The sequence below is a fragment of the Microcaecilia unicolor genome, chromosome 4 (assembly GCF_901765095.1).
Source record: "Microcaecilia unicolor chromosome 4, aMicUni1.1, whole genome shotgun sequence".
In the NCBI taxonomy this organism is placed as follows: domain Eukaryota; kingdom Metazoa; phylum Chordata; class Amphibia; order Gymnophiona; family Siphonopidae; genus Microcaecilia; species Microcaecilia unicolor.
In genome coordinates, this window is record NC_044034.1 from 18,871,456 (window position 1) to 18,897,985 (window position 26,530).

A 26,530-nucleotide genomic window follows, 5' to 3' on the forward strand; every position below is an offset into this window, starting at 1 on the left:
ATGTTGGATTTTTGTCTCTTTCTTGCAAGAAATAAACCTGTTTGTGTCTAAGCCTGTTTGATCTCTTGGGATTCGTGAGTATTGTTAATACAATTATTTTAACGTGCTGTTTTCCTGTAACTCTGATAACACGCTGTAGGTATCTGAAGTGGTGGTGAGGCAACCCAGGACTGGCTCAGACTGTGTAGATGACCTGGACCAATACAAAAAAAAAACGCACCCCACCCCCACAATCCAGGACCTAGATCACATGAACACTGAGATTACATCCAAAATTATACATCTTCAAGCTGACAAAACATATCTAATGGAGCCGAAATGGACAGCTTAGTGGTTCCCAAACCTGGTCCTGGAGACACCCCAGCCAATCAGGTTTTTCAAGATACCCACAATGGCGGCGGAGTGGGGGGGGGGGGTTGGCAATGGCGGGGGGGGGGGGGGGGGTCAGCGGTGCCGGGGGAGGGCTAAAATATGCCCCCCCACCTCGGACTCTGGACCCCCCTCCCGCCGAAGTCTGGCTACGCCCCTGGTAGGCGTCTACTCTTTTTTTTTTTTTAATACAATAGGCTTAAAATAGACACCATAGGCAATACCTCTCCTGCACATGTGAAAAAGTAAATCCACTTACCCACACACCTTGGGCAGCACTGGCGAGGCTCAGTCATTGTGCTGATGCAGTGTAAAAGTGGACACTTTATTCTGTGGCAGCTGACGCTCGCATTCTGCTTGGTAGAAAAGGATATTTATTTATTTATTTGGTTCACTTGTATCCCACATTTTCCCAGCTTCTGCGGGCTCAACGTGGCTAACAAAGTTCCAAGAAAATTACATAATACAGCAGGATATAATAGTTATAAAAAAAATTAACACAATACAATAACGTAAGCAGCTAAATAAGAGAATACGGAGGGGAAAACAGGAGCAACAAAAGGGAAGCAGACATAAGGTAAAAAGCGGGTAATCAAACAAAACGGAAATAGGGGTTTAAAGAGTATTGTGGACTTTGGGATAGGCTTTCCTAAACAAATAAGTTTTTTGTCATTTTTTTTAAATGTTAGGTGATCCGTTGTCTATTTCAGGAGTCTCGGCAAAGCATTCCAGGATTGCGGGCTGATGAACGAAAAGGAAGAAGCGTAGATAGACCTGTACTTTAGATTCCTGCAGGAAGGATAGTGCAGAATAAGATAAGGACGAGATGACACTGATGAATTTCTGGGAGGCAAATCAATCAAATCACACATGTAAACTGTATATTTTTTTTTTGTTACATTTGTACCCTGCGCTTTCCCACTCATGGCAGGCTCAATGCGGCTTACATGGGGCAATGAAGGGTTAAGTGACTTGCCCAGAGTCACAAGGAGCTGCCTGTGCCTGAAGTGGGAATCAAACTCAGTTCCCCAGTACCAAAGTCCACCACTCTAACCACTAGGCCACTCCTCCACTGTTGCTACTATTTGAGATTCTACATGGAATGTTGCTATTCCACTACCAACATTCCATATAGAAGTCAGCCCTTGCAGATCACCAATGTGGCCGCGCAGGCTTCTGCTTCTGTGAGTCTGACGTCCTGCACATACGTGCAGGACGTCAGACTCACAGAAACAGAAGCCTGCACAGCCTTCTACATGGAATGTTGCTAGTGGAATAGCAACATTCCATGTAGAATCTCCAATAGTAGCAACATTCCATGCAGAATCTCCAATAGTATCTATTTTATTTTTATTACATTTGTACCCCGTGCTTTCCCACTCATGGCAGGCTCAATGCGGCTTACATGGGGTAATGGAGGATTAAGTGACTTGCCCAGAGTCACAAGGAGCTGCCTGTGCCGGGAATTGAACTCAGTTCCTCAGGACCAAAGTCCACCACCCTAACCACTAGGCCACTCCTCCACTACTATTTAAGTAGTTATGGTCTTCCTAGATACTAAGTAGATGACAAAAATACCGACGTAATATAAAAAGAAAAAGACAATAAAAGCATACAATTGAAAACACTAAAGATAAGTAGCAAACGGAAATCACTAAACTCTTACCTGTTCAAAAAGGCATACCCTACTGACCCTACTTAAATACCTGAACCCTGCAACACGACGAAACCAAAGAACGTAATGGGCATAACGTAACTCTTCCTCTATACGATTCCCTAATACGTTTGTTCCCCATGAACCTCGTTCTACCACAACATCACTGTGTAACTGTTTATACCGGAATCGGCGAACGCCGTTACGGTACTATGTAAGCCACATTGAGCCTGCAAATAGGTGGGAAAATGTGGGATACAAATGCAATAAATAAATAAAATAAATAAAAATAAATAAATAGTTAATACGTACTCGTTGCGACAGTATCGTGACATAAATCCTGTAAAAAGGAGATTTATTTTGTTGAGGAGACGAGGACTATTCATCCATCTTGAATTGTCTTTTATCATTGGGGTCAATATTCAGCCGGAGGCAGTGAGTGTTTTTTTTTTTTTAGCTGCTGCTGACGTTATCCCTGGATGTTCAATGCCGGGCCACGTCTGGGAACTGGGACTGAATATCTGTGTTTATGTGGTTGGCTCTCTTTTATGTTTTTAAGGGACCCTTTTACTAAGGCGCGTACAACGCACATCACAATAGAACTACCGCCCGGCTACCATGTACCCCAGGGGTGGTAAATCTAATTTTTACGAGCATCTGATACACACAGCAGAAAATATTTTTTATTTACTACCGTGTGGTGCTAACCGAGCAGTAATTGGCAGTAATCGGCAGTGTACGCGCACTGATGATTACTGCCCAGTTAACGTGTGAGACCTTACCGCTAAGTCAACGGGTGGCGTTAAGGTCTCAGGCCCAAAATAGACGCGCACCAATTTTCATTTTACCGCACGTCCATTTTCAGCCCAAAAAAAGGTCTTTTTTTGCAGGCGTGCTGAAAAATGGACCTGCCTGTGTCCAATACATGTGCCTACACCAGCGCAGACCATTTTTCGGCGCGCCTTAGTAAAAGGAACCCTAAGTGAGGAATTCAGCACTTAGGGCCAGATTCTATACATGACGCCTAGAAAATCCGCTCGGAAAACATTTCCGCCTAACTGTATCATATAAGATTTAGGCGCAGTATATAGAATACTAGTGGAACCATGGTCATTTCCTCAACAATGAAATGGGCCCTAGGAAGGCTGTCATGTAAGCTTATTTTTTTAATCTCGCCCCTGCCCTCCCCTCCATGTCCAGCAATTCTCCTCTTCCCTGCCCTCCCATCCGTGTCCCGCGATTCTCTCCTCCCATCCCATCCATGTCCATCAATTCTCCTCTACCCTTCCCTTCCTCCCTCCCTCCCCTTGATGTCCCACAATTTTATCCTCCCCTCAATTTGTACCTGAACGTTCTCTGGCTGGCTGGCGCTGGCTTCCGTTCGGTTCATAAATCCCTCCTGACATCATTTCACCTCATGCGTTCCCTTCCCTCTCACTGTTCCACCCTATGATGTCATTACGTCTTGACGCGAGGGCGGGACAGCGAGAGGGAATGGAACGCTGGAGGCTGGCTGACGTCAGGAGATATTACGAACCCGGGCAGCCAGGAGATGTTACGAACCCAGGCAGCCAGACATGGAACATTGGAGGTGCAAATTATTATATAGAATACTTAATTGATATCCCAATGCCTAAAACTACACACATCTATTTACACCAACGAAAATGTGGCGTAAATCCCTGCGTGTAGATTTATACAGACTGGGCCATATTCTATAACAATGAGCATAAATTTTGGAACACCCAAGAAATGCCCATTTCTCCATCCCTGACCATGCCCCTTTTGAACAGCGCACTTTAGAATTTAGGCGCAGTTCATTACAGGATACGCTTAGAGAGTTGCGCACGTAAATTCTAATGATTGCCAATTAGTGCTCATTATTGCTTGTTAAGTGCTGTTCACAACGCTGATTAGCTTGTTACGGCAATCAGTGCGTTTTTTCTAGCAAAAAAGGTGCTGGTACTCAAATGCCTGGCCACCCTTCAGGGGTAGGGTAATCACTGAGGGACCCACCCCACAATAGCCAGGCCCCCTGCAACCAGTCACAGAATCTATGACAAGGCAGAATTGTTGTGCAGAGGTTGATCTCTTTCATTAAAACTTGGGGACCATGGGTCAATTTTAACAGACAATGAAAAAGGTGCCGGTACTCAGTACCACCAAGTACCCCCTCAAAAAAAGCCCTGATGGCAATTAAGTTACACACGCTTTTATGAAATACACTTAGAGTTTAGCACGGAACGTTAGGCGCAATATACAGAATCTGGCCCTTACTGCATAAGCGACACTGCATAAAGATAGGACTGACTTTTATGCAGTCTGATTTGACTGCTAAACTTTGGTTATATTACAACTGTGCGGAATGATCCAGAGTAGTGAGCCCTTGGGCCACTGCCGAGAACCGGCAGCAGCAGGTGAACCACCCAAACGAGAAGCGAGGCTAACCACCGACAGCCTGGTACAAGATTCAGGACTCTCAAACAGGCTTGGCTGGACAGAATTCTGGAATAAACTTGGCTTGGCTTGGCTGGAGCCGGATACTGGAACGGGCTTTGCATGGCTTGGCTGGAACCGGATGCTAGAACGGACTTGACTTGGCTTGGCTCGGCTGGAACCGGATGCTAGAACGGACTTGGCTTGGCTCGGCTGGAACCGGATGCTAGAACGGACTTGGCTTGGCTCGGCTGGAAGCGGATGCAGAAACAGACTTGGCTTGGCTTGGCTGGAACCAGATGATGGAACGGACTTGGCTTGGCTGGAACCGGATGCTGGAACGGACTTGGCTTGGATTGAACCGCATGCTGGAACGGACTTGGCTTGGCTTGGCTGGAACCAGCTGCTGGAACGGACTTGGCGTGGCTGGAACCGGATTCAGGATACTGGAACAAGCTAGGCTGGAATGAAAGCTGAAAACAAACAGGGCAGACACAAGCAGAATGGGAACTGAAATTGAAGACAAACAGGGCAGGCACAAGCTGGAAGGGAACTGAAGCTGAAGACAAACAGGGCAGGAACTGCAACAAGCACACACAGACGAAAACTCATCTGAAGACCTCTGTTGCAAAGGCAAGCCTGAAAGTTCCCAGGTGCTTAATAAAGGCAATTACAGATGAGGTCACAGGTAAGAGTGAGGCTTCAGAGCAGAAACACCTGAGCACGGCTTGATTGCAAGAGCAGCAAAGTGAGGCTTGGCTGAAGGAACCCCAGAGCAAGTCTGGAATGCTGGAAGATCAGAATAGGACTGGAATGAACTCTGGAACATGCCTGGGAAACAGAAAGACAGTCCACAGCAGCCACAGGGCCTGGTCACCCGGAAGCGAGGTGAGTGCAAGCATGGAATGCAGTCACAATCGTGGCAGGTTAATTGCTGAACAGCGGCACTTGTAGCCGGAGAAGTGCTGACTCCGCCCATGGACCGCACACAAAATACACTGTGTCTGGAAAAAAGTGAGCCCCCCCCCTAAACATTTTGCAATAACAACCGCAAACCTTCACCGAATTAATTAAAATTTTACATGCACAAAGTGACATCTTTTTCAAGCCATGTTGTTTGGTTTCGTAGAAATCCACCTTAAGGTTATTGAGATGTCAAATTTTAAATAACACTCCTCAAAGGTTCGAGTTTCTAATACAGTTAATGTCAATATGAACAGTCCGAATGTTTAATTCCGATCTTTTAACGCCATATTATTTCAATTAGTCCAATTATTTCAACTCTGAGCATTTTAATTAAAACTAGATTTTCTTTTGACAACATTTTATTTGTTTATCATCGCTATCACAGATGATGTCAGCAAGTAAGTTGTGGAGTCGAGGACTATGTCGGAATTTAAGAAGGCATGGGATAAGCATGCGGGATCGCTTAGGAAAAGGAAGAGTTAGGGGTTACAGAGGAAGGGCAGACTGGATGAACCATATGGTCTTTATCTGCCGTCGTGTTTCTATTTTTTCTCTGTTTTCTATGTCGGAAACAGATTTGTCATAAACACAGTCAGGTGTGTTTAAAAAATCCAGTGGAAGAGTAACTCAACCTCTCACTCTGAACCACCAGAGTATATCAGTACAAAGATATATTATATCGTTTGCCTCAGCAGTGTAACTCAATTAGGTTGGCTGTAATCAATGAGATTTATAGCACCCACCTCCTCATCGGCAAATCAATACAGAATTTTTATGAGCATTTTTAGAAAATAATTTGCAATAATAGTCAAAAAAGCTTATAAGCTTATATTTAACTCTCGTTTACTTATCTTCTTTTAGAAGACCCATCATTTAAAGATGGAAAACATTGGCGGTCGGGGACTCTTTATCCGGCATGCATGTTTCGCTATACCCAGCTGTCTCAAGGAGTGTCCCCCTAAAAGATCAAGCAGAGAAGAAAGTTACACAAAACTCTGCCCAATCATAAAACAAACTTAAGTCTGAGAAAATTTGTCACATATCTTTTGTATTATGATGCCAGTTTTACCGGACTTAAACTCCAGGCAAAAATGGTGGCAGCGTCTATTCTACCTAAATACTATATGCTGACCTTAATACGTGACATTGGCTCCTCCCACAGTCCCTGATTCAAAATAAAGTCATCCAGTCTGTTTCTAAATTCAACCCCCCCCCCCCTAGTGTCACTGAATGGAGTTGGAAAATCCAACACTGTGTGTTCTCTGAAATTCAGTTGTCTTTCCAGAAAATCTCCCTCCCGCCCTTCATACAAATGATCAATAATCCACCATCGAAGGTCAGAAAGTACATGGTTTTTAGCCAATCAGTGTTGTACTAATGGCACCTACTCATTTTGAGTTGAAATTCTAGATTTATGTTCTGTCAGACGGATACATATTGGTCAACAACTGCGCCCCACGTATGCCTTATCGCAAGGACATACTATGATGTAAACTACATTCCTATTGTTACAGGTTGAATGAGAACATGAATTTGCACCTGATTCTATCAACCCAAGAGGCACCAAGTATAGTATAGAGAGATGCCACAGACAGGGTCCACATGATTCATGAGAAAAAGAAGGTGTTATAACTTATAGGCAATCCTACTTGTGGAGAAGCATATCTCTGATGCATCAAGGGATAGATTCTATATATGATGTGTATAATTATAGTACGGCAAGAGGCCCTCACTGGATGCCCACCGGAAGGGTGGAAGGCCAGATTTTAGGACTCAGGCTGTAAAAATACCAGCTAGGTTTAAAAATCTATGACTGGCTGAGCAAGGACTTGCTTTTCCTGCAGGTTAATATGTGTTCTAGCTTAAGACCTATCCACTGGAATAGTGGTGGGCCAAGCTACATAGCTTTAAACAGCTGAAAAGCACTGACTAGGCCTGATAACAAGCTGATGGCCTTATAGCAGAGAGCCTGCAAGAGCAGGACTGCTTGGTGAGTTCTAATGAAACCTGGTGCAACTTCCAAATTGAGTGTAACACACATGATGCTGAAATTAAAGACAGAAATGATAAGAAGTTTGGTTCATAACACGGAGTCTGTCTTTATAAGATGGCACCCAGATCACAAGATGTTTGGATGTTTGGATATCCGTATCTAGGGAGTTGTTTACAAAAAGGGAAATTGCACAATAACTTGCAATAGCTAAAACGGAAAGATGGGCACCTGACCGGTTGTAAAGTATGATTCAGAGGTTATGCAAGATTAAGAAAAAAAAGTGTCTTGCCATAGACTTGTATTGAGACCAGCTCCTATAAAAGAGATGAGAATTAGACAGATTTTTGGAAGTTTTCCCCAACGCTTCTCCGACGGCAAAGCTCTGTCCAGTTAAACCTAGAACCTGTTTGATGAATGTACCAAATTGAAGACCTGATTTTGGTGAGAATAAATACTTTATTTCTGTAAACTATTTCTGTCTTCATTTCTATTTATTCTTTACCTGTCATTTGTTCTACAAAATATTTCACACACAAGTAAGATTCCACACTGAACCAATTGGGGTTAATTTTTAATAGAATAAATGTGGGAACATAAATGGCCAAAGATTCACTTAGATCCAAAGAGACAGAAAGCTGTGGTCATGGGAATAAGGTTTGAACTGCGCCTTCTGATGCCTCCCCGGCAGCGATACCCATGGGAAGGGGTGTCGCTGGAATTCATGGAGGCGGTCCACAAGATCGTAGAAGAACAGACCCTCTGTACACCTCCGTGTGGAAGGATCCCACGGGGGTCTATAGAGGGGTAGATTTAAAACAGATGCTTTAAAAAACATTTCCACCTAAGAATATTCTAGAGGTTGCGCCTAGCGCCTAGATTTACTCACGGTATATAGAATATGCTTAGTCGATATTCTAGTGCCTAAAACTAAGCGCATCCGTTTATACCCACGAAAATGTGGCATAAATTTAGGCACAGAAGGCCATATTCTATAACAACGCGTGTAAATTTTGGAATGCCCATGAATCGCCCATTTTCCCGCCTATAACCACACCCCTTTTTGCCTACGCACATTAACATTTAGGACGTTACAGAATATGTTTAGGGAGTTGTGCGCGTAAATTCTAATTATTGCCAATTAGTGCTCATTATCGCTTGTTAAGTGCTGTTAACGATGCTGATTGGTTTGGTAGTTCAATTAATTTATACGGGTTGTTATAGAATGCGCTTAGATTTCGGTGCGGAACTCTAGTCACACTACATAGAATCTGGGGCAAGTGTTCACCTATAACAGTGATGGCGAACCTATGGCACGCGCGCCGCCGCCCCACCCACCGGAAGTTCGTTCCCTCCTCCCTTCGAGTTCCAGGCCCCCTCCCTCCGAATTTTAAAAGTCATCTATTTTACCTCGTCGGGATTAGGGCGGCAGCATGCAGGCTCGGCTCGGTGCTTAGTTCAGTTTTCCCTTCTCTCTCTCTCAGCTCTGGTCCCGCCCTTGCGGAAACAGGAAATGAGGGCGGGACCAGAGCTGAGAGAGAGAAGGGAAAACTGAGCTAAGCACCGAGCCGAGCCTGCATGCTTTTTACTGCTGCTGCCACCCTAACCCTGATGAGGTAAGATAGATGACTTTTAAAATTTGAAGGGAGGGGGCCTGGAACTCGAAGGCAGGTGGATGGGGGATGAGGGAGAGGGGACAGGAGAGGGAGGGGGAAGAGGGGGAGGGGGATGAGGGGGAGCGGGTCAAGGAGGAGGGAGTCAAGGGGGAGGAGGGGACAGGGGGGAGAGGGAGGGGGGATTAGGGGGAGGGGGGAATGCACCACCTGTTAAATTGCCCTGATGGCACTTTGCGATAAATAATTAGATTTTGGGTTGCTGTTTGGGCACTCGGTCTCTGAAAGGTTCACCATCACTGACCTATAATATTGCCATGAGAATAAGCAATTGTAGGAAAGTCTGTAAAAATCATATGAAGTTGTACTATGTGCCAATGAAGTCTCATAATATTAACTATATGTTTGGAAATAGTAGAAAATGGCAAGACACAAGTTAATAAATCTTCCTTCCTGTGTTCCGATTTCTGTTATAGATCTCTGTGAGTAAATCTTGCCTGCAAATATGCCTTTTTAATAGCTGGCTTTGGTTAACCTCTCGCAGCAAACCTCTCTTTTAATTGAACAGCCCGTGCTTTGTAGTCTTCCAAAGTAGAGCAAACTCAGACAAAGGAATTAGCTTACTGGAAAATTGTACTGTATTTCAGGGAACAGGGGTGAAAACGTCCAAAATATAACAAGCGATTACGTTCCACCGGTTTACAATACGAAGAAGTAGTTAAAACCCCTTGTTGTTAATAATCCAGAGGTCCAAAAATTCAAACTATTCCAGACTAGCAGTCATAGAAAACGTAATGTTAGGCCCTAAACTGTTCAGCCAAGCCATGAATGTCTGTAAGTTCTCGTAAGTATCATCCCATGGGGAAAAAAAACCCATCAAGATAGCACACCCACAGCATAACAGACTTGAATTGTTCAGCTCAATATATACAGTGGGGGAAATAAGTATTTGATCCCTTGCTGATTTTGTAAGTTTGCCCACTGACAAAGACATGAGCAGCCCATAATTGAAGGGTAGGTTATTGGTAACAGTGAGAGATAGCACATCACAAATTACCTCCTTAGGGGTAAATATCCCCTGTTTATGTGCTGAAAGAACCTCTTCTTTAATCGCAGTTATCAATCTACAAGTGGGATCTACTTCTAAACATAAAGGAATCCTGTTCAGAAGGAATGGATCCTCAGGAGCTTAACCGAGATTGGATAGCAGAGCCGGTAGTGGGAGGCAGGGCTGGAGGTTGGGAGGCGGGGATAGTGCTGGGCAGACTTATACGGTCTGTGCCAGAGCCGGTGGTGGGAGGCAGGGATAGTGCTGGGCAGACTTATACGGTCTGTGCCAGAGCCGGTGGTGGGAGGCGGGGATAGTGCTGGGCAGACTTATACGGTCTGTGCCAGAGCCGGTGGTGGGAGGCGGGGATAGTGCTGGGCAGACTTATACGGTCTGTGCCAGAGCCGGTGGTTGGGAGGCGGGGCTGCTGGTTGGGAGGCGGGGATAGTGCTGGGCAGACTTATACGGTCTGTGCCAGAGCCGGTGGTGGGAGACAGGGATAGTGCTGGGCAGACTTATACGGTCTGTGCCCTGAAGAGCACAGGTACAAATCAAAAAAAGTAGCACACATAAGTTGTCTTGTTCGGCAGACTGGATGGACGGTGCAGGTCTTTTTCTGCCGTCATCTACTATGTTACTATGTTACTTCCACTTCTTGATATACTGTCGAATCAGCCAGTTGATGAAGGGCTTCCTGTTGATACTGGTCTCTATGGTGGACTACCCTAATGCCTTCCCCCCCTTATCAGCTCTCATAACAATGAGATCTGTGGAATTCTTTAATTCTTGTAGAGCATTAAATTGTTCTTTAGTCATATTCCAACGATCCTTGGGAAAAGCTCTATTGCATTCCACTTGCACTAAATCCTTCAGAACCCTATTCCTAAATGTCAATAGTATAGGGTCCATTGCTCCAGGTGGACACCACCATGATTAAGATCTACATGTAGAGATATCAGGAGGAGATGGATGATGTAAAAAAATAAACCTTCAGTTGTAATTTTCTCAGAAACTTGAAAAAGGCTACGCTTAAAGTGAATGGACAATAACACACAGCTGGTACAAAACTTAAACCCAGATCCAAAACTTGAATCTGACTAGATGTTACCACAGTCTTAGATATGTTCACTATTGTTTCCATTGATTGGTACGAGTGCAGACTCCTACTGGGTGCCCCGTAAGTTGCCGAATTTTGGGGGTCTTAATCTTACTTCTTTTATCAACCCTTGTTCCTTGACTTGCATTAGCGGGTCTCTCCTCTACAGAATCATTGGTATCATTCAGTCCTTCATCCGAATCACCTGAGGATCCTTCAAAAGCTACTTTCTTCTTACTACTAAAATCAAAATCCTTCTTGGACTATGTATATACATGAGCCAACTGGTAATCGTGATCGTCTCATTTTGTACATATAAGCGTGTCAGCTTTTTTGACTACTATTGCAAATTATTTTCTAAAAATGTTCATAAAAAATTCTATACAGATTTTACCGATGAGGAGGTGGGTGCTATAAATCTAACTGGAAACAGCTTTGTGTCAGCAGTTTGTACAAATTAAAAAAATCTCGTAAATGGATGAGGGATTCCTATGTAATTTGGCATCTGTGGGCGCAAACAGATGTCACGTCACGTAACATTTTAACTAATTTGCTGCAAGTTTGTGGTTGTTATTGCAAAATGTTTAGGGGGCTCACTTTTTTTCCGGACGTGGTGTACATCAAATCCTATTCTGTTCTGGGCAATACTGACCACGTGGAAGCAGGCATCTCTCTTATATGTCAACTTCTAATATAATAATTTGCTCCGCCAACATTCCAATGTGTCTCACTGGGATTGTAACCACCTGCTGACATCACTCCTCCAACGTTCTCCGTCCCCCCTCCCTCCCAGTTCCATGGGACCCTAGATCTGGGAGGGAGGGACGGAGGGATATAGGGAGGGGGGACCCTGGAAATGGGAGGGGGACACTGGAACTCGGAGGGGGGAGGGAGGGAGGGGGGCCTGGAACTCGGAGGGAGGTGGAGGGGGCAGGGGAGAGATGCTGCACGTGGATGGATGGATGGAGGGGGCAGGGCACAGAGGACGTTGCTTGCATATGGATGAATGCAGGGGAGAGAGCATAATGCAGGGGAGGGAGGGGACCCTGAAACTCGGAGGGAGGCAGGGAGGGGACAACCCTGGAACTCAGAGGCAGGGAGGGGACGACCCTGGAACTCGGAGGGAGGGAGGGGGACAACAACCCTGGAACTCGGAGGGAGGGAGGGGGGGGACGACCCTGGAACTCAGAGGGCAGGAGGGAGGGGGGATCCTGGAACTGGGAGGGAGGGGGGCCCTGGCACACACTCTCATGCTCACACAGACTCACTTGCACCCACTCTCTCTCTCTGTCACACACACTCGCACATTCACTCTCTCTCACACACACAGTCACTCTCACACACACTCTCTCAAACATACACACTCTGAGGAAAGCCTTGCTAGCGCCCGTTTCAATTGTGTCAGAAACGGGCCTTTTTTACTAGTTATTTCATTATTCTTCAATTAATTCCACTGTTAAATGTGAACAGAGCGCAATAAGCATTTACTGAGTCCGTCTCCTCTTGGTCATGTTTGGTAGAAATACTGAGCGCTCGATTCACTACTAGGAAAAAGGCTTACTGCAAATTCATTTTAAGAAAGTGCTTTCTCACTTTATTCATTTATTTTCCATTTCAGCACCCGCTGTTTTGTTCCATTTGTACTCATTTGGCAAACACTATCACTAGCCCATGCTAATATTAATCCAAGTGAAAAGGAAACAAAAAAAATGAAACGACCCCTCTCCCCCAAAAAGCCATATTTTCCCACACACATGCCTAATTGAGGGCCCTTTTACTAAGCGGCGGTTAACAGGAAGTACAGCCGGGCTACTGCAGCAGCCCAGCGGTACTTCTCACCCCTAGCGCACCATCATATCCGGCGGTAATCAGGCAGTGCCACGCGCTGCTCGGTTACAGCCGGGTTAGCGCGGGAGCGCTTACCGCCACCTCAATGGCTGACGGTTAAAGATCCCCCCCTCCGAAATGGCCACCCGGCAAGTGCTTTACTTGCCGCACGGCCATTTCCTGCAGGGAAGAGACATTTCCCTTTTACCCGCTGCGGTAAAAGGGGGCCTCGGCGCGCGTGAAAAACACACGCCGATGCCGGCGCAGGCCCCCTTTTGCCGCAGCTTGCTAGAAGGGGCCCTGAATTTCCATTACATTGCATATATAGTGAACCTATTGCAGGACAGAACAAGTGATATTTCAGACACGTGGTCTTCACTGCCAGTCCGTACGGGCCACAAATGGAGCAAATTTTCAGGATATCCCTAATGAATATGCATTAAACTATTTTGGGTATCTCTAATTCCAATGCAGTTACAATTATTAAATACGTAGGTCTCTGTTTAATAAGGTGTGCAGTGACGATCCTAGGTCGGCTGCCACCAGGGGCGGATCGCCGATGTGCACCCCCCCCCCCCCCCCCGGGTGCAGCATGACCCTCCCGGCGAAATGACACCTCCCCCGGCACATCAGCCCCCCTCCCCCCGGGTGCATCTTTACCTGCGGGGAGCAGCTGCGCGGCTCTTGGCTCCCTGCTCCCTGCCCCGGAAGTAACCTGTTCCGGGGCAGAGGGAGCAGGGAACCAGCGGAGCCGACAGGCGCGCGGCACCCCCCCCCCCCCCCAGTAGCGTGCACCCGGGGCGGACCACCCCCACCGCCCCGCCCTTGGTTCGCCGCTGAAGGTGCGCTAGTGTTTTTAGCGAGCGCAAACGCTAGAGGCACCTGTAGCGGTTCCGGGTCACTGCAGCAGCGTAAGGAGGAAGGGAATGGCTCAGCAGGGAATTTTTTTGACTGGCGGAGCTTCGGCATCTCCTCCAGAAAAGGTATTACTTTTAACGCACCAGGGGAGGAGAGGGAATATTTTGTCCCCTCAGTCCACCTCTGGGCCCCCCAAAATCAGAGGGCTGGCTATGCCTCTGTGGACTTCTCCATTGTTGAAGAAAAGATGGCTTCACACCAAGTTCCAGTATGGCTTTAACCCGACTCCCTGATGAAAGACTTTTTTGAAACCCGTGGTGTCGGGCGTTTTCAGGGGAAGCCAATTAATCAGACAGAGAAAGTGGCGGAGGAGAGTGAAGTGACAAGCCAGGAGACATTCTGCAACGTTGTAAAAAAAACGTTCAGAGATACGTTCACGTTTCGATTTATTTATTTAAGGAATAGCACCATTTAGATAGGCAATAGCGCACATATAAACAAAGAGAAGCCCAGTGAAAGAAACGCTATACCACATGACCTAAAAAAAGTGGTTTTTGCTGAGGGCACTCTTTAATAAGAAGAAAAAGAAGGAAAAATAAAAAAGATATTGCTAGTTATAAGCGTTTGTAATACATGGAGGCATATTTTCAAAGCACTTAGCCTCCCAAAGTTCCATAGAAACCTATGGAACTTAGCCTCCCAAAGTGCTTTGAAAATATGCCTCATAGTAACATAGTAGATGACGGCAGAAAAAGACCTGCATGGTCCATCCAGTCTGCCCAACAAGATAAACTCATATGTGCTAGTTTTTGTGTATACCCTACCTTGATTTGTACCTGTTCTTTTCAGGGCACAGACCGTATAAGTCTGCCCAGTACTATCCCCGCCTCCCAACCACCAGCCCCGCCTCCCACCACCGGCTCTGACACAGACCGTATAAGTCTGCCCAGCACTATCTCCGCCTCCCAACCACCAGTCCCGCCTCCCACCACCGGCTCTGGCACAGACCGTATAAGTCTGCCCAGCACTATCCCCGCCTCCCAACCACCAGCCCCGCCTCCCACCACCGGCTCTGGCACAGACCGTATAAGTCTGCCCAGCACTATCCCCGCCTCCCAACCACCAGTCCCGCCTCCCACCACCGGCTCTGGCACAGACCGTATAAGACTGCCCAGCACTATCCCCGCCTCCAAACCACCAGTCCCGCCTCCCAACTTGAAAGAAACACTGTTAATAGTACAGGCATCTAGCTGGGCAAACAAAGGCACTTTAGACATCATATGACAGAATCCGGGTTGTGGCACAGAGCCAGTGTTAACATTAGAACTGCGCACAGGGAGCTAATACTGTTAGCCTGGTTAGTCAAGCAGCGTTTTCAGTCTTGGTTCTAGTTTGCTATATTACTGTTGGTTACCAAAGACTGTGGGATTTGATTTGGTGAATATCCAGAGTTCTCCAGAATTTAGGCATGAGTATTTATACCACACCCTGAAGAAAGCCACAGCATTCTTAGTAGACCTGCCACACAGACATCCCAGCAGAGGGGTGGGGCACCCTAGGGGGCCCTGCAGTGGACTTCAAATAAAAGGTCCCAGGTACACATCTGACCATTACCCTCTTATATCGTATGGGAAGCCCTCCAAAACCCACCCAAACCCTACTGTATCCAACCGTACACTACTAGAATAGCTCTTATGTCCGCAGGTGTCACCTATATATGGTTACAATGGGTTTGGGTGGCTTGTAGGGGGCTGGCACATTCCACCACAAGTGTAACGGTTACAGTGAATTATGGGCCTGCGTTCCCTTCTCTACAGTGCACTGCACCAACCACTAGGCTACTCCAGGGACCTTCTTGCTGCTACTACTACTACTACTACTTATCATTTCTAAAGCGCTACTAGACGTACGCAGCGCTGTACACTTGAACATGAAGAGACAGTCCCTGCGCGACAGAGCTTACAATCTAATTAGGACAGATAAACAGGACAAAGAAGGGATAAGGACAAAGGGTAGCAAGATTCTGGAATCCCAAAGAGTAGCAAGATTCCGGAACCCAAATAATAGCAAGATTCCGGAATCCCAAAGACTACTACTACTACTTATCATTTCTAAAGCGCTACTAGATGTACGCAGCGCTGTACACTTGAACATGAAGAGACAGTCCCTGCTCGACAGAGCTTACAGTCTAATTAGGACAGACAAACAGGACAAATAAGGGATAAGGACAAAGAGTAGCAAGATTCCATGCAGAATCCCAAAGAGTAGCAAGATTCCGGAATCCCACAGTAGCAAGATTCTGTGCAGAATCCCAAAGAGTAGCAAGATTCCGGAATCCCAAAGACTACTACTACTACTTATCATTTCTATAGCGCTATTAGATGTACGCAGCGCTGTACAATTGAACATGAAGAGACAGTCCCTGCTCCAAAGAGCTTACAGTCTAATTAGGACAGACAAACAGGACAAAAAAGGGGTAAGGACAAAGAGTAGCAAGATTCCGGAATCCAAAGAGTAGCAAGATTCTGTGCAGAATCCCAAAGAGTAGCAAGATTCCGGAATACCAAAGACTACTACTACTACTTATCATTTCTATAGCACTACTAGACGTACGCAGCGCTGTACACTTGAACATGAAGAAATAGTCCTTGCTCGACAGAGCTTACAATCTAATTAGGACAGACAAACATGACAAATAAGAGATAAGGGAATAGGACTGGCCATAACATCTGAAGCTGTCATAGAGGCTGGTATACACTGTTTCTTTCACATCTTTTGGGGATAGGAGGGGGTCAGTGACAATTAGGGGAGTAAGTGGGGGGGGGGGGGGGTCATGCCTTAATCCATCCAGTGGTCATCTGGTCATTTAAGGCACCTTCTGTTCACTTATTTGTGATTGAAACAGGTCTAGACCAAAACTTCTTAACTTTTACCCTGGACGCTTTTGCTTTGTTCCAATATGGCAGAAAATCCCGCCCCCAACATGCCCCCTTGTGATTGGGATGTACTGTAGATGAACTGCATAGAAAAACGTCTTACAACTGGGTTTCCAAAACAGCAATTTGGACGTTTTGGGCAAAGAAACCATCCATCTGCCTCTTTGTGCCACCTTTTGGAAGTTTTTCTGTTTTGAAAATGAGCCTCTTAACCGGTTAGTACCAATGAATATTCGCAGTTAGCATCTAAGACAAAACCGGCTAACTTGTGGACGTTCCAAGGACGGAGTCAGCACCTATGCAGTTAAATGCCAGTATTTAGTCCTTAACTGCATAAGATAAGCGCATTTTTTCTGTGAAGTCCATCAGACGTGCGTTCAAATCACAAAGGGGCATGTCAAGGGTGTGTTAAGGGTGGGATCTGGGTTCTCCTAACATTTGGACCTTTTTCAGCCATAATGGATCAAAACCATCCAGGACTAAAACTAGAACGTTTTGAAACAGACCTGTTTTTATAACAAATAAGGCACAAAAAGGTGCCCTAAATGACCACTGGAGGAATGAGCTGTTCTTACTCCCCCGGTGGTCACTGACCCCCCCTCCCCCAGCCTCTATGCCAGCCTCAGATGTAATCTCAGGTCCATTAGAGCAGCATGCAAGTCCCTGGAGTTGTGTAGTGGTGGGTGCAGTGCACTGCAGACAGATGGACCCAGGCCCATACCTCCCCCTACCTGGTACACTTGTGATGGAAACCGTGAGCCCTCCAAAACCCACTCAAACCCTACTGTACTCACATATAGGTGCCCACTTCACCCATAAGGGCTATTGTAGTGGTGAAGACAAAGGGGAAGGGAGTAGGACAGGTAGGTTCTATCCAAACACGAGGGAGACGTATATATTTCCAAATCTTTATTGAGGAACAATCAATTGACTCGACACAGCTGCTCGTGTTTGGATAGAGCCTACTTGTCCTACTCCCTTCCCCTTTGTCTTGACTACTTCACGTAGGAATCATCACACCTCCACTGTTTGTGATATTTTGCACTATTGTAGTGATGTACAGTTGGGGGTAGTAGGTTTTGGGGTGCTCAGCAGACAAGATAATGGAACGATGGTGAGATGTTTACCTGGGAACACTGCAGTACCCCCTAGGGTGCCCCACTGCTCTCCTGGGATGTCTGGGGAACCAGTCTACTAAAAATGCTGGCTCCTGCTACATCCCAATGGCTTGATTTTGTGCATTTTTCACTTGGACATTTATTTATTTATTTCAAAAATGGACGAAAAGATAAATGCACAGGGCACAAAAACAACTAGCAAATAGCCGTTTTCGAAAATAAAAGATAGACGTTTTTCAGTTTTGAAAATGGCTATATTCCCCGCTTGAATGTTGGGCGTTTTGAGCAAAACATGCAAAGTGGGACTTAGACGTCATATCGAAAATGCCCCTCCATATGTCCCAAGTCCTCGTCTCGATATTGGCTAAGCAATGTAAAATAAAAGCAAATCTGGATGCCACACATAATCTAATGAGAGCTGTACAGGGAAGTAGAGAGAGGGAGAAAGCTACAATGAGTCTAAGCCTTGGAAGCCATACCTGAGAGCAGAGGCATCGCAGGCAGTACATGACCCCGTACGGTTCCAGGTAAGGGTGCCAGCTCTCTCCCAGGCTGTACCTCTTGCCGTGAAAGATACAGAACATATCTGGACCTGTATATTAAAGAAGTGCAAATTTCAACAATAGCAGAATAAATAAAACTGCCCTATTGAACCTCAAAATGATTTTTAAATAGCTAAATTGTACACGTGTGACCTGCCAGCAACAGAGATCTCACCCTGGAGGACCAGCTTAAGAATTTCACTCTTGATTTGAACGCCTACCCACTTCTCGATACAGCCTCCACTGGGACCCACAGCACTGCTGGATACGGCCCAAAGCTTGTGCCAGAGCTCACTATTTAGATAATATACCCACGAGCGTTGTATTACCCCTCACCCTTGGTGGCTCTGGACTGGACACGTTCAATGTCTTCATTAATCTTACATAAGGGCCCTTTTTAAAGAGTGGCGGTAAGACCAACGTGAGCTTACCGTTCGCTCTTTCGGGACTACTGCCGACGCAACACGGCCGCCAGGAGCAGTCCCGCCCCAAGCGTGTGCCGTTTCCAGGGGAAAAAGAAACCCCCTGGAAATGGCTTGCACGGCAGTAACCCGGCAGGAATCGGGCGTCGCCATGCACTGCCCAGTTACTGCCGGGTTAGCGTGGGAGCCTTTATCGCCACCTCAATGGGTGGCGGTAAGGGCTCCCTGTCACAAGGCCATGCAGGAAGAGTTCTCTTACCGCATGGCCATGTGTGCCTGGGGTCTTTTTACCCGCTGCAGTAAAAAGGACCCTGGCGCAAGGGAAAAACGGCCCTGCTGCTAGCACAGGGCCCTTTTCCCCACAGCTTGGTAAAAGGGCCCCATAGTGACATACAGGGGCATAATCAAACAGGGGCGCCCATCTATAAGGGCGCCCATCTCTAAAGACGGCCCCGTAAAGCGGCGTCACTGACCGTATTATCAAAACAAGACGGGCGGCCATCTTTCGTTTCCATAATACGGTCGGGGACAGCCAAATCTCAACATTTGGGTTGACCTTAGAGATGGCTGCCATTGGTTTTCACCGATAATGGAAACTAAGGACGGCCATCTCAAAACCGGCCAAATCCAAGCCATTTGGTCGTGGGAGGAGCCTGCATTTGTAGTGCACTGGTCCCCCTCACATGCCAGGACACCAACCGGGCACCCTAGGGAGCACTGCAGTGGACTTCACAAATTGCTCCCAGGTGCATAGCTCCCTTACCTTGTGTGCTGAGCCCCCCAAACCCCACTCCCCACAACTGTACAACACTACCATAGCCCTTAAAGGGTAACGGGGGGCACCTAGATGTGGGTACAGTGGGTTTTGGGTGGGTTTTGGAGGGCTCACATTTACCACCACAAGTGGATGGGTCTGGGTCTGCCTGCCTGCCTGCCTGCCTGAAGTGCACAGCAGTACCCACTAAAAACTGCTCCAGGGACCTGCATAGTGCTGTGATGAGCTGGGTATGACATTTGAGGCTGGCATAGAGGCTGGCAAAAAAAAATTTTTTTAATTTTTTTGGGGTGGGAGGGGGTTGGAGACCACTGGGGGAGTAAGGGGAGGTGATCCCCGATTCCCTCCGGTGGTCATCTGGTCAGTTCGGGCACCTTTTCAAGGCTTGGTCGTGAACAAAAAGGGACCAAGTAAAGTCGGCCAAATGCTCGTCAGGGCCACCCTTCTTTTTTCCATTATCGGACGAGGACGGCCATCTGTTAACCATGCCCCGTCCCGCCTTCGGTACACTGCCGACACACCCCCTTGAAGTTTTGCTATCCCTGCGACAGAAAGCAGTTGAGGCCAGCCAAAATCAGCTTTCGATTATGCCAATTTGGGCGGCCCTGAGAGAAGGCCGCCCATCTCCCGATTTGTGTCGGAAGATGGGCGCCCTTCTTTTTCGAAAATGAGCTGGATAGTAACAGATGACAATTAAAGACCAACTTGATCCATCTAGTCTTCCCAGCAAGGTGACCACAGTCGGACCTACCACTCTGTATGGACATGCAGGATACCTCCTCTATGCCTTTGTTTAGGATTGTACCTGTCGCTCCATGCAGGATACACCCTCCTACGTCACTTGTTTTCCTTTGATCCCATCCTATTCCTAGATAGGGATCCCCTGTGTTTACCCCACGCCTTTTTGAATTCTGTCACTGTTTTCCTCCCAACCACCTCTACCAGGAAGAGTATTCTAGGCAACCATCATCCTTCCCTTTCCATGCTGTTGACTGTAATCGGATCCAGGTCCGCACTTTGCTCTTTAACTCTTCACGATATGAGTCGGAAGACAGGGATAGTTTCCAGGTTACGTTTAAATCATGTTCATTTGAGTGGAGGAGTGGCCTAGTGGTTAGGGTGGTGGACTTTGGTCCTGGGGAACTGTGGAACTGAGTTTGATTCCCACTTCAGGCACAGGCAGCTCCTTGTGACTCTGGGCAAGTCACTTAACCCTCCATTGCCCCATGTAAGCCGCATTGAGCCTGCCATGAGTGGGAAAGCGCAGGGTACAAATGTAACAAAAATAAAATAGATACTATTGGAGATTCTACATGGAATGTTGCTACTATTGGAGATTCTACATGGAATGTTACTATTCCACTAGCAACATTCCATGTAGAAGGCTGCGTTCCATGTAGAAGGCTGCGCAGGCTTCTGTTTCTGTGAGTCTGACGTCCTCAGACTCACAGAAGCAGAAGCCTGTGCAGCCACATTGGTGATCTGCAAGGGCCGACTTCTACATGGAATCATGGAATGTTGCTAGTGGAATAGCAACATTCCATGTAGAATCTCAAATAGTAGCAACAGTGGAGGAGTGGCCTAGTGGTTAGGGTGGTGGACTTTGGTCCTGGGGAACTGAGGAACTGAGTTTGATTCCCACTTCAGGCACAGGCAGCTCCTTGTGACTCTGGGCAAGTCACTTAACCCTCCATTGCCCCATGTAAGCCGCATTGAGCCTGCTATGAGTGGGAAAGCGCGGGGTACAAATGTAACAAAAACAAAACCAATTCACAATAAAAGTAAACCAATATAACTGTCTACAAAAAAACGCCAGTGTAGACACTAAGAAAAGACAACAATTCCAGCGGGTTAGCTTCTTTCAAATAGCACAACCTCCCCCCCCCCCCCCCCACCACCATAACCCCTTGATGTGAAATGGTCCTCAATGCTAGGTACGTGTCTAAGGTTGAAATGTCAGTGAGTTACGTTTGATTAAGAAATCTCCTGCGAGCAGCAGGCTGCAAAGTGTCCCAAAATTGCTCCCAAGTCCATTGAAATCAAATGTCCCTCTCAGAAGAAATGTCTTGTATGGAATAGCACTCCATTTTTAGACGATCTATCATCTGACAATTCCATAGTTGCCAGGTTAATGCAAAAGCGCGGGGCACAAATGTAACAAAAAAAAAAAAATACATGATTTCAAATGGTCTCTGTATTGCCTCCCCCCCCCCCCCCCCACCCCTCCCTTGGGACTCCTGATCTCCAGCAGAACAGTAACTACATTCTGAATGGGGTGTTTCAGAATGTATGAAGTAGCCCAGAAGAGCCAAGTATGGTTCAGATATCATTTACTGAGTGATGAATATTAACATAAACAGACGAGGCAGTCAAACTGGAAGTTTCCACTACACCTTTGCATTGAAGACTATGACAAATGTCTTGATCAGTCCATGAATTGCCTTTTCTAGTCCTTCATCTGTCATCACCCTCAGTGCCACCATGCTTACAACAGCCAAGTGATTTCACTTAGCTTTCTGTTGTTAAACACTGCAGAGACCAGCCAAAGACAATAATCTGTGGTGTTTTGAATGGTGTATTTATAACATTCTCCTTAAAATCTCAGTCCAGGCTAACTAGAATGATTTTCAGCTAGCTTCTGCTCTATAGGGCCCTTTTACTAAGCTGCAGTAGGCCTACCGTGCGAGTGGCATGGCAAATCGACCCTACCGCCAGGGTAGCGTGGGCACCCAGCGGTAGTACATAAGTACATAAGTATTGCCATACTGGGAAAGACCAAAGGTCCATCGAGCCCAGCATCCTGTTTCCAAACAGTGCCCAATCCAGGTCACAAATATCCGGCAAGATCCCCAAAATGTACAAAACATTTTATACTGCTTATCCCAGACATAGTGGATTTTCCCCAAGTTCATTTAATAATGGTCTATGGACTTTTCCTTTAGGAAGCCGTCCAAACCTTTTTTAAACTCTGCTAAGCTAACCGCCTTTACCACATTCTCTGGCAACGAATTCCAGATGTTGAGTGAAGAAACATTTTCTCTGATTCATTTTAAATTTACTACATTGTAGCTTCATCGCATGCCCCCTAGTTATTTTATAGACCTCTATCATATCTCCCCTCAGCCGTCTTTTCTCCAAGCTGAAGAGACCTAGCCGCTTTAGCCTTTCCTCATAGGGAAGTCGTCCCATCCCCTTTGTCATTTCATCGCCCTTCTCTGCAGATAGGTGTGTAGTTTTCCACAGTAGAAAATAATTTTCTTTTTTCTACCATGGGGGACATTCCTGGCAGGTAATCGGCAGCTCAGCCACCTTACCGCTCATTGGCCGATTACCGTACAAGTAGTGTGTGAGCCCTTACCACCTTCTAAATAGGTGGCAGTAAATAGCCAAGCACTAATTTTAATCTTAACACATGAGCCCCATTTTTTTAAAAAGACTCTTTTCCTACCACAGTAAAAAAAAAAAAAAAATGGCCCAGTTTGTGCCAATTTCACAGCTTGCTACTACTAATCATTAGATGTATGCCCAGCTGTACACATTATATGCAGGTACTTTCTCTGTCCCTAAAGGACTCAAAATCTATGTTTTGGTACCTGGGGCAATGGAGGGTTAAGTGACTTGCCCAAGGTTACAAGGAGCTGCAGTGGGAATTGAACCCAGTTCCCCAGGATCAACGTCCACTGCACTAACCACTAGGCTACTCCTCCACTAGCAACATTCCATGTAGAATCTCAAATAGTAGCAACATTCCATCTAGAATCTCCAATAGTAGCAACATTCCATGTAGAATCTCAAATAGGGAAAGGGAAATGGGACTTGATATACTGCCTTTCTGTGGTTTTTGCAACTACATTCAAAGCGGTTTACATAGTACATACAGGTACTTATTTATACTTGGGGCAATGGAGGGTTGAGTGACTTGCCCAGAGTCACAAGGAGCTGCAGTGGGACACTATGCTCCAAATCTACAAATACGAATCACACCTTGCAAAGACATCTTCTCGCTTTGCTGCATATAGGGAGAAATGGCTACCACTTGTATGATATTTCGGCACTGTACAGCGATAAGCACTCAATTAGATGTATTTTATGGCCTATGCATGTTTTATATTTTGATCTGTACCCTCCAGCCCCCACCTTTCCCTCCTTTTTCTATTTTCTGCCTATCTCTTTTCTTAATTTAATTGTAAACCTAGATATGGATAGTTACTTCTTACATGTGAGCTCCGGTATTGCCTTACTTTGTAAAATGTTACTTGTTATGTTGTGAGCTCTTGATTGTATTTGTATTGAAAATCAATAAAAGAAATTAAACTAAATAAACTCAATAAAATATTAAGATTTAGAACGCCGTAAAAATTGATAGGAAAGACACATACATACAAGAAATGTTAGCCAATGTAATAAAATCATTCCACACAAAGGGCCCCTTTTACTAAGCCATGTATGTGTCTACGTGCGCCCAACACGTGTCAAAATGGAGTTACCGCAAGGCTACCGCGTGGCTCTTGAGGTAATTTCATTTCTGGTGCGCTTGCGACACGCACGTCTGAAAAAATTTTTATTTTTGGATGTGCGCCAACCGGCATTTAGCACACATAGGTCATTACCGCCCGGTTACCGCGTGAGTCTATACCACTAGGTCAATGTCTGGTGGTAAGGTCTCAGAGCAAAAATGGACGCGTGGCAATTTTCATTTTACATAGTAACATAGTAGATATCGGCAGAAAAAGACCTGCACGGTCCATCCAGTCTGCCCAACAAGATAAACTCATATGTGCTACTTTTTGTGTATACCTTACCTTGATTTGTACCCGCCATTTTCAGGGCACAGACCATAGAAGTCTGCCCAGCACTAGCCCCGCCTTCCAACCACCAGCCCAGCCTCCAACCACTGGCTAAGCTTCTGGGGATCCTTTCCTTCTGAGCAGGATTCCTTTATGTTTATCCCACGCATGTTTGAATTCCGTTACCGTTTTCCTCTCCACCACCTCCTGTGGGAGGGCAGTCCAAGCATCCACCACTCTCTTCGTGAAAAAATACTTCCTGACTTTTTTTTTTGAGTCTGCCCCCCTTCAATCTCATTTCATGCCCTCTAGTTCTGCCGCCTTCCCATATCCGGAAAAGGTTCGTTTGCGGATTAATACCTTTCAAATATTTTAACGTCTGTATCATATCACCCCTGTTCCTCCTTTCCTCCAGGGTATACATGTTCAGGTCAGCAAGTCTCTCTTCATACGTCTTGTAACACAAATCCCATACCATCCTCGTAGCTTTTCTTTGCACCGCTTCAATTCTTTTTACATCCTTAACAAGATACGGCCTCCAAAACTGAACACAATACTCCAGGTGGGGCCTCACCAACGACTTATACAGGGGCATCAACACCTCCTTTCTTCTGCTGGTCACACCTCTCTCTATACAGTCTATCAACCTTCTAGCTATGGCCACCGCCTTGTCACACTGTTTCGTTGCTTTTAAAAAGGCATTTTTTACAGGCACGCTGAAAAAATGTAGCAGCACGTGCCCAAAACCCGCGCCTACACTACCGCAGGCCATTTTTCAGCATACCTTTCTGAAAGGACCCCTTAGTGATTAAATCATTCATACAACATTCCTCAAGTGCTGTCTAGACTTGAGTTCCCCAAATTGCTGGTCCAATTGTTCAATAATTCTCAAAAGCTGTCTGAAATAGTGAGTTTTCAGGGCACCCCTAAAAGATATATATGATATGACTTCTCTAATCTGAGATATTGGGGCAGGGACTTCCATAGGGCAGGAGCAATTGCTTCTCTGACAAAAAAATGTCTAACCCCCGCCCCCACCCCCAAAACAAAAAATTGAGCATTCCTGCACGTCTATATCACAAACACTATGACGATGCATATCACGGACTTCTCACAACCCTATGCCCAGGTGAAGTCCAAGCCATTGAGCTTGGAATCCTGCCTGCTTGCTTATATCTGAACAGCCCCTTGGATTAAGCTCAACATTTCAGTAGCAGTTCGAGGTGAGCTACGAAAATGCTGTGGAGTCTGTGTCACAAGACGTATGAGGATCAGAACGTGTATACCCCGGAGGAAAGGAGAGACGGGGGCAGTGCGTTTTTTTTCTAGCAAAAAAGGTGCCGGTACTCAAATGCTAGGCCACCCTTGAAAGGTGGGGTGATCACTGAAGGACCCACCCCACTATAGCCAGGCCCCCTGCAACCAGTCACAGCATCTATGTCAAGGCAGAATTGGTGTGTAGAGCCTGAGCTCTTTCATTAAAACTTGGGGACCATGAGTCAATTGTAGCAGACAATGCGTGGGATAAACACAAAGGAATCCTGTATGGAAGGCATGAAACCAAAGATGCTTAGCGGTAATTAGATGGCGACACCAGTAATTGAGAGTGTTGTGTGATTACAAAGTGACTGTGGAAGTTTGTTCCAGTGTTCTGGACCTTGAACTGAGAAGAATGTTTTCCTAGTGAGTTTGTGCCTAATTTCTCAAAAGGATGGTGTAAGTAGCAGATTTTGAGAAGAGGATCTGACCCCTAGTGCCTGGGGGCCCAGATTGTTTATTTATTTATTTATTTGTAGCATTTATACCCCGCTCTTTCCCGCTTGATAGCAGGTTCAGTGCGGCTTACATGGTATTGTACAAAGTAACACAGAATTAATACAAAGTATGGAACAAAGTATCAGAGATGACATAATTACATAGGGTGTGGTACAAAGTATCACAGAGTTAATACAATGTAAGAGACAAAGTATCAGAGATGACATTGTTACATAGAGTAGGACAATAGTAAGAGATGTGGGGAAGGATTGGTGTTTGGTAATACTAGTGTTGTGGAGTGGGTACAAGAGTTGGATGGTTCATTTGGGTTAGGCTTG

General features: G+C 46.0%; 1 protein-coding gene across 3 annotated transcripts in view; it reads right to left on the bottom strand.

Moving 5' to 3' along the window:
• The window catches only part of CHRDL2 (chordin like 2), an 80,440-nt gene that overhangs the window by 52,685 nt on the left and 1,225 nt on the right, over positions 1–26,530 (bottom strand). For 2 of the 3 annotated variants that reach the window (XM_030199319.1, XM_030199321.1), the window contains exons 2-3: positions 18,391–18,503; positions 629–725 (exon numbers count right to left, since the gene is read on the bottom strand). In XM_030199319.1, coding sequence (XP_030055179.1) covers positions 629–725; positions 18,391–18,503 — 210 coding nt within the window. The remainder of the gene's footprint in view (positions 1–628; positions 726–18,390; positions 18,504–26,530) is intronic. The other variant, XM_030199320.1, reaches the window with a different exon arrangement.